A 12,783-nucleotide genomic window follows, 5' to 3' on the forward strand; every position below is an offset into this window, starting at 1 on the left:
GTCTATATATGGAAAACCTGTTGTCTAAGGGATGGTTTTCTTAACAGCTTTAAGACAGTGAAAGTAGGACTAAAGTGACTCCATTTATATTTAAGGATAAAATTATTTTTCTAAAAAATTTACTTCTACACACAAACTATTCAATCACCAATTATATGTATTATTCATAAGGGGCTGGCAGTTACAAATGCCTGAGAAGTGAATATCCCTCTTAAAACCTTTGTTATAAAAAGGCTAAGCTTTAAGGATATTAAATGATAGCCTTAAATAAATTTTTTTCAAGCTTCTTTTCTGTTGACTTTTCATGTGTATATGCCGTGTTCCTCTTTTAAGTCCATTTCATTTTATTCTAATATTTCAGTGTCACTGAGATCTTAGAAGTGGTTTGTTTGGAATGATAAAACAAATTCAGATTGTTTTGTCACGTTTTCCCCACAGTGATTCCCAGAAAAGAGCTGTGAGAACTTTGAACTATCTTTAGGTAAAAAATAAATCATGTAAGATGAAGCTAGAGAGGGAAACATGACTGAAGAGAAATTTTTTCTTCATTAGCATAAATTTTGGTTCAGAACAGGAGGGCAGCTTTGAGAAATGTTAAGTGCAATGTACTCCATAAGTGTGGAAATGCCCCAGAACTACTTCAAATTTTATAAAACTGCCAAATGAAACCAATGCCCTCTAATCTGTGCTATATTCCTTTCTTCCTTCTTCCTCTGAGAATCACTTTTATGTGCTGCTACCTCCTACTTCCAATGACTCCCCAAAGCCCCTTTTCTTCCCTTGCTATTTTAGCAATACACCAGGGGCCTATATTAAAATGTCCTAAAGGGCAAGTGGTCTAAGAAAAATCCAATGGGCTTAACAAGTATCTAGCAGAAGTTGATATGGAATAGGACTATTGGTGAATCAGAATTAGTGCCTATAATCTTTGCTGGGAATAAAATTTTTTATGGGAATAAGTTTTTTTAAAAGCATCTGAAACTTCACTTGTAATCTAAAATTCTGGGAAAATATTAGATCATTCTTCCAAAGTGCTAAAGGAATGAATATTCTGTAATTTCAGATCATACCAAATTTGGCATCTTGATCAGCTTCTGACAGCAACAAAAAGCTGTTCTAACATCCCAACTTTAAGCAATTTAAACTCAATTAAATCTTGCACTAAAAAAAAAAAAAAAATCATAGCATCCTAAACACCACTGGAGATAAAAAAAAAAAATAAAATTAAAAAAAAAAAAAAAATGGAAGCTATGTATACCTTTTTTTTTTTTTTTTTTTAATTTAATACCATTTGTACACAGTGGCTTGGGTGCAAGTAGAACTGGAAAAGATTCAGTTATTCACAATTAGATCCATATGGTCCAGGATAAAATGGTAAGAGGTAATTCTTCTGTTTCCACAGATTGAGCAATTGCCTTTGAAATGTTTTATTTAACTTTGTCCAGGATATTTTATTGTTCTGAAGGACAGCATTCCTCAGTTACAAACCCATTTTCCTGTGGTGTCTGTCACTGGGGATTTTGAGTCCCTCCTGGTGATGGCTTTGTCAGCTATGAAAATACTGGGCTTTCCACTTTTTCCACTTTTTCCACTTTTACAAATTATATGCTTTAAGAACAGAGGGATATAAATGATCTTCTCAAGTTTATGCAGCTTGTCTGGAACAGAACAAAAACACTTAACCTCTAATTTTCTAAATCCCGATCTAGACCATGAATCAAAAGTAACTCTTTCTGCACAAGTGAGATTAAGCTGAGCTTGTAATCAGAAATATCAAACACATGTTTCAGCTCAACAGGACTAGGATTTACATATCCTGAAATCACAGAGCAATTCCATATGGCACCAGTAATAAGGTAATAAGGTATGCCCTGGATATTTCTCACACCTGCTACATGAAATTCAGTGAATATTATAAATACAGGGAGCAGTAAGTCACAATCTCCTACACAGTGGCTGGAGTCCTCATGTGCTGCTTTGAACTTCCAGGTGGCCTTATAATTAAAAGTGTTCCCACTGTATTTTATTTGCTGAGTATGCAGCATCTTTCCCCTTTCCTACTATTTATTAGGTAACTGGAAAGATAAGCATAATCCAGTAAAACAAGACAACTACTTGGAATTAATTTTTAAAAAATAAATAAATAAAAAACTGAGATACTCTAACCATTGGACTGTGCTCAGAGGGCATGTAAGAATCTGAAGCCCCTAGGAAAATAATTTTTTAAAGAAAAACAGAGAAATTTGAAAGAACAAAGTGACAACTGCTACTAACCACATTGAAATTGTTGTCCCAGTGACATAATCACATAAAATAGGGATTTTTCTTTCTTGCTTTACAGTTAACACTCTCTTCACAATCCTCTCAAACAGACCCAATGCAAAGATGTGTTACAAATCTGTCATGCCATTTCAACTTTAAATGCAAAGAAAAAATGAAACTCCACTATTCAGTGGAGCCACTGAATCCATACAAAACTTTATCCAGCCCATATTTTGTCTCCCACAGCAACACACTGAGAAATCTGGAATACATCATTGCACCTGTAAAGTAAACCATACACATTTTAGTAACTTTTTTTTTTTTTTATTCTGCAGAGTGCTTAAGTTTTCCGTTTTTGCAGTTTGACTCTTCCAAATATTTCTGGAGGAAAGGCTCAAATATATAAACAGATGTCTAACAAAGTCATGAGTTTCACTGAGGCTAGCAGTCTGAGGAAGAACATTGCATCTGGCAGGTCCCCTGGGAAACTCAACCTCAGGCTGAAAGCTGTATTTTCATTCTTTTCTAGCAAGTAGCTCTCTGCAATCATGCAACTTCTTTATGAATACAACTGTGTTGAACATACAATACAAATCTACAGCTTCTCAAATTTCATCATGCAACAGCCACTGCTGAAGAGTCATTTGTTTAATTTCTTGGCAAGGTGCTAATACATATCTGATTATACAATAACACCACAGTATATAGTAACTTCAAATACTTAGCTGGAAGAATTTTTTAAGTCTCAGGCTATCATAAAACACAATCTGACCAAGAACCAGAAGCCCAACCATTACAATACTTTTTGGGATTGTAGGTGTTTTGATCAGTCAGGAGGAACTTTAGATTTTTTTCAAGTTATAGAGAATCACTGTTAGGAACTATTACAACTAAATGGAAGACATATTCTGCTTTACTGACCCTTACTGGATCACTCAGGTCATTCTGCCTACAGATTTGGGTTCTGTAAGTCTCTCTGGCATGACCAGAGTCAGAGGCACTGTAAGTCACCAAAAATTTGATTTAGACATAGAAACTCAGATTTCCAAAGGCGCTTAAAATTGTGTTCCCACAGAAACCCACAGTAGCCAGCCATATGCATTGACAGTACTGCTCCCTTTTTCTCCTTAGAATTCACCTCTGAGAAACTTCAAAACGTGGCAGAGAATCTCTCAAAATATTACTGAACTGAAACACAGCTATGAAAAGCTACAAAACGTTCAGGTACGTTTTTAAGACTGACATAATTAGACAGTGCTGTATTTTGAGACACTGTGATGATCACTGCTTAAAAATGTTTAGGGAAAAAACCCCAGAGATTGGCTGAATTATATATATGTTATGATTCCTACTCTTTAGGAAAAGGAAAATTCACCCTGGGGTGAGGGGTGGTGTTCCTTTGCTTTTCTTTTTGGATGATAAGACAAACATATGTACAGTATACCAGATTGATGTTTAAGTGGAGCTGTAAGACATTCTGAAACATTGGTCATGCATCTTACAGCATGTAATGAGATGCTACTTTGAAAAGTAATGTAAGACTGTCACCTCACTGTGATTTCACTTTATAGAAGTGGCCTTCTTGGTATTCAGAGATTAGTGATTATCAAGCTGTGAAATTGCAGCAGGTTGGATGCTCCATGGCAAATACACACTGTGCTACCTGGAACCACTGTCAGGGCACATTAATGACATTCCTAATTCCAGCACAGGGTAAATTTGTTACTACCAATTTGTTACTACCAAGGGGAATGGTATACAACAATGAGCAAGAACATGTTTGTATCTAGATGAAGTCTGTTAGCTCCCATGCTTAGTGTTTGTAAACATTTTGGTTATACTGAAGGAGATTTTTTATCACAAAAAGCTAGTATCCCACTTTCAGACACAAGAAACACCAGTAAAATATTAAATGCTGTGCCCCACTTGCAGAAGTAGCATGAAGGAGCAAGCAGCATAACCTTTCTGAAAGCTTTGACAAGTACTTTGAAGGCAAGACTAAGAACATTTGCTATTTCCCCTGACTTGAGATCTTGCTTCAGCAGATCGTAACTTGTTCTGTTACATTTCTCAACTTGTAAAATACCTGCATCTGTCTCTGGTAACTACTAGTGTTCTGCAATTAGAGGGGGGAAATCTATGGATATGGATATAGATATGGATATGGATATGGTTATGGATATGGATATGGATAAAACCAAAAGCATCACTTACTACTTTTTGGAGGTGAGAGCTCTTTATTTAGAAAGTCAGGTTTTTAGCAACTGATAGCACTCAGTTTTTTAAGCAATCAAAAGCTTTATAGTTTTGATTTACAGGTTATTCTGTCTTTTCCAACAATTTTTCCTACTTCCTCCGCATACACTCAAAACTCTCCTCGGAAGATTGTTTTAAGCAATGAACAAGGACCAACTTCAGCACTAAATTTTAAAGTTTTGTCTTATTCTTTCTTTTTCTGGTTTTAATTAAAAAACTCACTCGGCAGCCTTACTCATCTATCTCCACTGCCAAAAAATATAAATATGAGCCCTTCCTGCAGTTTTATCTTTATTTTTTTCGTTAGCTGACAGTCAGAAGTTCAAAGAGCGGAAACTTTACGAGGGGGGCCGGCGCTATCAAAGCACGGGAGCTTTCCCCGCAGCGCTGGGAGGCATTTCCCCGGCGGGCCGCTATGTGATGTCCCACGGGAGCCGGGCCGTGCCCCAGGTCCCTCCTCCGCCGCGCACGGCTGTGCCGCGGGGCTGAGCTGCCGCAGCCGCCGCCGCCGAGCGCGCACGGAGCCGCGATCCCGCTGCGCCCCCGCCGCCGAGCCCGCCCCGCCGCCGCCGAGCCCGCGCGGCCCAGCGCCTCCGCCATGCCCGTGCGTGAGGGGACGGGGGGCGGCCCGGGCGGCCCGGCCCCGCCGCCCCCTCACCGCGCTTCTCTTGCAGACCTTCCTCAAGTGGCTGCTGGGCATCCTAGGCGTCGCCGTGCTCGTCGTGGTCATCACCGTGCCCCTGGTGCTGCTCACCCGCAGTAAGTGCGAGCGGAGGGGAGGGCGGCGGGGGAAAGTTGTGCGGGAAGTTTCTGCCCGAGGCAATGGGGAGCGCGGGGTTGAGCTGCTGGCTCCTGGCAGCTGCGGCCGGCTCGCCAGAGAGCGCGGGGACGACTTAAAAGTTCCTTAATTTTCTTGTATGCGCCGGTAATAATTAGAAACATTGTCTTTTTCACCGTTTTCTGTCCTTATGAAACAGAATAATCTCTGTCGCCAAAGGCTCTCGAACCAGCAGTAAAATGCCAATTACTCATTTTTCTAGGGTGTATTGAAAAGATTGTATTCCCGCTCATTTGCTTTCCTTGCGCAACTTTTGTTAACACCGTGGAGTGAAATGATACAAACAGCCCGGTTACAGAGGTCAGAACAGTACAGAACGGTTCGGGATGTGTTCTTGGACTCTGACCAGTTTGCACTTTGCAGGTTGCCCGCGTAGCTCTGGGTGTTAATGTGAAACAGCGTTCAATCCTGATGGGGCAGCGCGCTCCCAGCTGCTGGGACGGAGCTCTGGCTCCGTGTCCGTCCAGCTGAGAGCGCCGTGTGCTTAGTCAGCAGGGCAGACTCTGCCGGAGAGTGCTCGGGACCACGCCCGGGTGCGGGGAGCGCGCCCCGAACAGCGAGGATGGGCAAGCGCCTCCAGAAACTGCTCATGTGCGCACAAAGTTCTGCGGGTTTTGTTGTGTCAGCTAAAGAGGCGGAGCTTGTGTCACTGCTGTTCAGGAGGCAGAATTTACATTAAACTGTTCTGCAGTTCAGCTCTATTAATATTAATATCGCAGTCATTCAGAACTGGATTTTCAAAGTCCGTATATTTGAGTTACATGCCTTCTAGGCTGAAACTTCCATCAGTGGATGCTGAATCTATTTTCTCTTATTTTTGGGCAGCTTTTTGCCACTTATCTCAAAAAAGCAGATTTTTGAGGTGACAAAAAATACTTTGAATTTCACAAGTGGGGAAGAGCAAGAGAAAGGGTCTTGATAACTTATCAGATGGATGTGTGCAGGCGTAACACCTAGTGAAAGAATTCAGTATGCAGGCCTGAACTCTGCTGAAGAGTTAGTACTTGTCTATCTTGATGCCAATGCTGTCTTACTGTAAATAAAGTGGGTTTTCTTCTTTGGTGAATTGTAGCATAGGAGTTCTTTTGCTCTAGAAGTGGCTGCAATTCAAGATCAGTCATTCAGTTACATAGTAAATTCATTTTACTTCAAGGAGGCATTTCAGTTCTATGATACACAGAATACCACTATGCTGTCAGCCTTGGCTTGTGCCCTTTGGTTGTAAAAGAGTGTGTCAGACTTTTTGCTGTTGGTTCAAGTTAAGGCATAGAGAACACACCAGGTAGTTCAGTGAGTCTATCTGGGTAAAATAAGGATTGAGGTGGAGTGGTCAAAACTCAAAATTTGATTCCTGTCTCTTCACAAATCAGGGCAGCAGTAGCATTGGAAGGTCTGTGACCACTGTAGTTTGGGAACTGCAGTTCTTTTGAATTTTTTTACTGAAGGGTGCTAAGCAAATGTTTTCTGATAGCTGAGAGTATACAGGTGATGTACTCATAAAGTAGTAGTTTATCAGTTAGAGCAATTAATCACTAGTTTAATTACATGGCTTTTGTGAACAACCATAGGACACGACACTCAGCTGGGGACGCCTCTTGGGCCATGTGGGTGGTTGAGTATAAAATGCAGAGTGGCAAAATTGCTTTGGGGAGGAGCAGCTCACATGACTGTGACCATGTTAAATCAAAGTCTGCTCTGATAAAAATCCTTGTAATTGCAGTCAGATAGTTTTTATTTCATCCCAATGGTTCAGGCATTGCACAGGAAATGAATATGATAGTTATTATATAAACAGATAACTTTGAGTTTGAATTTCTTACCTTTGCTCATGGCACCTGCCATGCTTCTTAAGGTATTTTCATTTCATAAGCTTAGTATTCATGCAGCACATAATTAGTTGATAAATGGTTTCCAGTGCAGTGAAAGGTAGTGAAATTTTGCCCCTCCAGCAGAGTTCTGGCTTGTTGGCTGGCCTGTAGGCCTTTCAAGGGGAACTCCTGCTTCCTTTCTTTCAGACACTTAGCATGGACAAATAGTGCATGGATTTAAAGCATGGATTTAAACAGTACAGAGTGGTTCACTTATTTGAGGTGCAGCCATTTACCTGGAGAGTCTGCTGCCAGAACTATGTACAAAATTCTATGTTTTATTTAGACCCACTGCCTATTCTGACACTTCATTTTATATTTAATAACCACATGAGGCTACTTGCATCAAACAGTTTAATTTCAGAACAGCCTTAGGGCTTGTGTTTGAAGTCTGTTGATCAAAGCATTGTTGGGCTTTGAGGAGCTATCCAACAGGTGACTACAGTAACAAGCTGTTATCCTTAAAGCATGAGTATTTTATTAAAAAAAATATTTGGTCTGTTCATGATTCACCAATTTGTTTATACTTCTCACAGTTTTTCTCTTCTATAACCTTTCATGCAAAAGACAGATGGAAACATCCCATGTCTATATATACACCTTTACCACTTCTCTAACTGCAGATCTTGTTACAGCTGGGGAGGAATGCCAGGAGTGGCAGGATGAGCAGCCAATGCTGGGAGCAGGAAGGAGACAGTGCAGTATTTGCTATTATTCTGCTGCCATGAGCAAGTCATAGATATCCTTAGAGTGAGAGTCCCATATCTGTCCACAATCTGGGTTTCTTCACCCACAGGTTTAATTCTCCAAGGCTGAGATATTCACTAAATGAGAATGATCATCACCATCATGATTAGATGGTATTATGTGTGTGCTTTTGTTGTCTTCTAATAGAAATGTGCCTCTAGGAGAGGCTGGAAGAGCACAGCAGGTCTTGGGGAAGTTAATGACTTTAAAGTGCCTGAGTGTTCTGCATGAGTCTGTAAAGATAGGGAATGGAGATGTTTTCCAGCTACATGTCCTTGACTTCTGTAACTGTCATTAAACTCAGTTATCTACCCTAATTCAAATGTTGAATAGTATAATATAAAGCCCCATTATCAACAGTAGATTGCTATCTGTAGAAAATACCTGCTATTCTTATTTCCTTGCTTTGTGTGAGATGGGGTAAATTTGAGAGGGACTCCAGAGCTATTGATTACCAGGTTAATGATTAAATCCTCCAGGGAAGTCTCTGCAGCCCCATGGAGTGTGGCACTTGGATGAACTGCTCAAGGAGGTGTCACAGCACTCACTCCTTGGTTGTGGTCTCTCCTGAAGTCCCGTATCAGCTCCTGGGTCTGGGATAGAATTCTGGATGAAGTGAGCCTTTGGCCTGAGCCAGCAAAGTAGCTTTTACTTGCTTTTTTGTGGAAATCTACTTCAGTGCTGTAACTGTCACATAGTCACATTCTTGTTCTGCTGTCATTTTAAAATGACAGTAACCATTCAGTTTGTCTGATTTTTATAATTTCTCTATCCCTTTCTTGTTATTACTGAATATCATTATTGAATTCATATTACTGAACAAGCTTGCACTTGTCTTTCCCTTTTTATAGTTTTTCCAGTCTCTCTTGGTAGTGGTGAACATGCAGTAAAGCTTTTTTATTAAAATCAGTTAATTTCTTACCCCTCCTTTTTTTTAAATTGCATGTCTAAATTAGGAGAATGCACTATGACACTGGGGAATAACCAATACATACACCAGAAGTAATTTCTCAACATAGTTCCATTTTGGTATGGTGATATGTCCTACCATAAACCTTACACAATTGTTAATTTCTTGTTTGCTTTGCACCTGTACAGATTTTGGCTGGGAATCAGGTAATTTTCTCCTGGTAGCTGGTCCAGTGCTCTGTTTTGGATACAGTATGAGAATAATGTTGATAACGCACTCATGTTTTGGTTGTTGCTAGGTAGTGCTTACTCTTAAGTCATGGGCACCAGTTTGCCAGGCTCTGCCAGAAAATAGGTGCTCAAGGAGCTGGGAGGGAGCTTGGCCAGGATAGCTGACCTGATCTGGCCAAAGGAATATTTGGTATCACATCATGTCATGCTCATCTAGAGTGGGAAGTTGGCTGTGAGGTGCTGCCTGGACAGGCTGGGCACTGGATTTTGCATCAGTTGTCTTTCTTGGGTTTTATTCTTCTCTCTCTCTTTTTCATTACAAGTGTTATTACTGTTATTGGGAGTTTTATATTTAGTTTTATTTCAATCATTAACTGTTCCTATCTCAACCTATGGGTTTATCTTATCCTGATTCTCGTCCCCATTTCCACTGAGGGTGAGGGAGGAGGGAAGTCAGTGGTACTTAGTTGCCAGCTGGGGTTAAACAATGCCAGCACCTCACACCTACAGACACCTACTCAATTTTTCTCTTAAGAGAGGGTGGCATATTAATAGGAAATTCCCAAATTCAGACAACTTTGTATGAGTACTACTTATGTAAAAGGTTAAGAGCCTTCTTTGCAGAAGAACTTATGGTTTTACTGTTATAACAGGGGTATTATGATGTAACTATTTGTGGTATATCATTATGACAGGGGAAATATATGTGTACTGCCAGGAGTCAGACCAGGACAGAGATGAATCATAGAATCATTAGGACTGGGAAAAACCTCCAAGATAATCAAGTCCAACCTTTGATTGAACACCACTTTATGAACTAAGCCATAGCACATCCTGTTACCTCTTCTACATTTGCAGGGATGGTGACTCCACCACTTTCCTGGGCTCTCCTTTCCAATGCTTAACCACCCTTTCAGTGAAAAAATTCTTCCTGGTGTCCAACCAGAACCTTCTCTGGCACAGCTTGAGGCTATTTCCACTTGCCCAGTCACTATCTGCCTGGGAGAAGAGCCTGTCCCCCACCTGGCTACAGCCTCCTCTCAGGTAGTTGTAGAAAGCAATACCATTCCCTCTGAGCCTCCTTTTCTCCAGGCTGAACACTCACAGCTCCCTCAGCCACTCCACACAGGACTTGTACTCCAGACCCATCACCAGCTCCATTGCCCTTCTCTGGACACATTCCAGCATCTCCATGTCTGTCCTGGATTGAGGGGCCCAAACTGAACAGAGCACTTGTGGTGTGACCTCACCTGTGCCAAGTACAAGGGGACAATCACAGCCCTGTTCTTGCTGGCCACACTATTCCAGATACAGGCCAGGATGCCATTGGCCCCCTGGGCACTCACTGGCTCATGTTCTGTTGCTGTTGACCAGCACCCCCTGGTCCTTTTCCACTGGGCAGCTTTCCAGCCACTGTGCCCCACCCCGTGACACTTCTTGGGATTGTTGGAACCCAAGTGTAGGATCTGGCCCTTGCTGAACCTCAGGCAGTTGGCCTTGGGCCATCAATCCAGCCTGTCCAGATCCCCCTGCAGAGCCCTGCTACCCTCCAGCAGAGCAACACTCCTGCCCAGCTGGGTGTCATCTGCCAGTTTAACAAGCATGAACTCAATCCCCTCATCCAAAGCATCTATAAAGATTATTAAACAGAACTGGCCCCAATACTAAGCATTGGAAGCTAGTCATTTGGAGTTTAGAAAAATAAGTCTGTATGTGGAATTGTTGAAAAAGTAAAATAACAATAAAATGCAGCCTCTCTGAGCAACCTAAGAGTGAAAGAAGCAGTTTTGCTAAAATATAAACATCCATTGACCTGTATACAATCTTACAAGCCAATAAAATGCTTTTGAATGACAGCAATTAATTTGTTCTGTCAAAATTAACCTGTTTGACCTTTCTTTTCAAATGGAATCTGAACAATAAGAACCAAAACTTGGAATTCAATGTATGTTGAGTGTCTTTGGTCGATGGCACAAAGTGGATAAACAAGAATATACTGGTAATGGCCTACCTTTGTAGATTAAGAAAATGCTTCAACTAGAACTTCTATGACTGTATCCTTACAGCTTGGCGTGTGTTTTCATATTCAGATACTATGTGGAAGGTGTTGACAGAAAATGAAATTTTAATTTTATACATAGCCAACAAATCTTAATAGTGGCCTGATTTTTAGTAATGAGACCTTAGCAAAATATGTGTGTCACCAGGGAGGAAAACATTCATCAGTTTGGAAAAATCCCTAAACCTGTTCATCAGCCACCTGTCTTAAATTGCTTCTCCTTTTCCAAGAGAGAGTTTTGTTGCTTTCTGAAGCCCCTCTGAATGAAAATGACACTTTCTCGATTAGGAAGAAGTCGTATTCCCAGCTAGACAACTGTGTATGAATATTAAATACCCACTTGTTCATAATCCATCAAATTAAATATTCAGTTAAATAAATAACCTGAGAAATTAATATTCTCACAGAAACTTCAAGAGCAATCAATCCAGCCTAGTAATTATTTTAGAGTCACATTTCAGATGGAATTGAGCAAGCATTTTTTTAACCTTTTCTGAGCATTTTAGACTAACCCATTGTTTATTACGTCTCTTGCAGTTGTACAGTCTGTGCTGTATAGATACAGTTTTCTTATTGTTTGGAAATAAGAGTAAAGCTGTAATAGTTGCTATAAATGTCTTCCTGTGATGTTCCAGATGTCACAGGTATCCAATCTGCAGAAAGAGAACCCACAAAAACTGTTGTGAGGTGCTTTTCTGTGTGTGTCCCAAAGGGCTTTGCTGTCTTTTTCTGCTTCAGCATAAGGAAAGAGAAGGCAGTCTGTTTAAAAGTGGAGAGAGTGGGGGTCTCAGAATTGGTAGGGGCAGGTTAGCATCTTGGTTGATCAGTCACCACGCCTGCACTTGAGTGTTTTTATCGGTTGCTTTTATTCTAGTATTTTGATTTTGTTGAAATTAAAATTCCTTCTCTTCTGGACCCTGTAGTTAAAGGGTAGATGCAGGTAGATGAAGGTAGATTTTAGATTTCCATTTTTTAAAAAAAAAGGGAGGGGAGAATGCAAGGAGAGAATCGCACACCTGAATTTAAAATCTGTAGTCTTTGTTTTCAGAGGAAAAAAATCACAGGCTCACAGACTGAGTTGTTGTTACCACTTGTCATACTTTGGAAAAACTAGCTTGGGCACTGCAGGCAGTAAGAAAGAAATACTTTACATAGAAGCTGATTGCAGTGTGCTGAAGCTGATGACCAAACTCATTGACTTAACTAGATTCAAAGTTTCACTTGGTCTTTTCAGACTAACTCAGTTACTTGGCTTTAATTTTCCAGTCAATTATAATGCTAAAATAAATCTTGTGAACTTGGTGAAAATCACATCAAAAGAGGGATAAATATTTAATCAATTATTTCATCATATTCTTATCAGAAATTGTTATTTCATTATTTTTTATTAGACCTTCCCTGAATATTATACTGCTTTTCAGATTTTTAGGGCTTTTTATTTTTTTAAATTTGAGTCATTTCTGAAATTTAGGTTTAAGGATAACCAAGTGGTTCACAATTGCAGCTTTTAGCAATTGGGGTTCTTCAGTGAACTTCCCTGAGTGAGATGGTGAGAAAGGCACAAAGATCACTTTCTTTTCAGCTCAGTTTGCTGAGGTAAGAAAGACAGAGGT

At 40.4% G+C, this 12,783-nt stretch overlaps 1 protein-coding gene across 2 annotated transcripts in view; it reads left to right on the forward strand.

The window, feature by feature from the left end:
• Positions 1-4,875: 4,875 nt before the first annotated feature.
• The window catches only part of DPP4 (dipeptidyl peptidase 4), a 40,364-nt gene continuing 32,456 nt past the window's right edge, over positions 4,876-12,783 (forward strand). Inside the window, exons 1-2 of one of the 2 annotated variants that reach the window (XM_079311589.1) lie at positions 4,876-4,968; positions 5,193-5,277. In XM_079311589.1, the coding sequence (XP_079167715.1) occupies positions 4,939-4,968; positions 5,193-5,277 (115 nt within the window). In that variant the 5' untranslated portion in view covers positions 4,876-4,938. Of the gene's footprint in view, positions 4,969-5,078; positions 5,123-5,192; positions 5,278-12,783 lie in introns of those variants that run through there. The other variant, XM_079311590.1, reaches the window with a different exon arrangement.

The sequence above is a fragment of the Erithacus rubecula genome (assembly GCF_903797595.1).
Source record: "Erithacus rubecula genome assembly, chromosome: 8".
Taxonomy (NCBI): Eukaryota; Metazoa; Chordata; class Aves; order Passeriformes; family Muscicapidae; genus Erithacus; species Erithacus rubecula.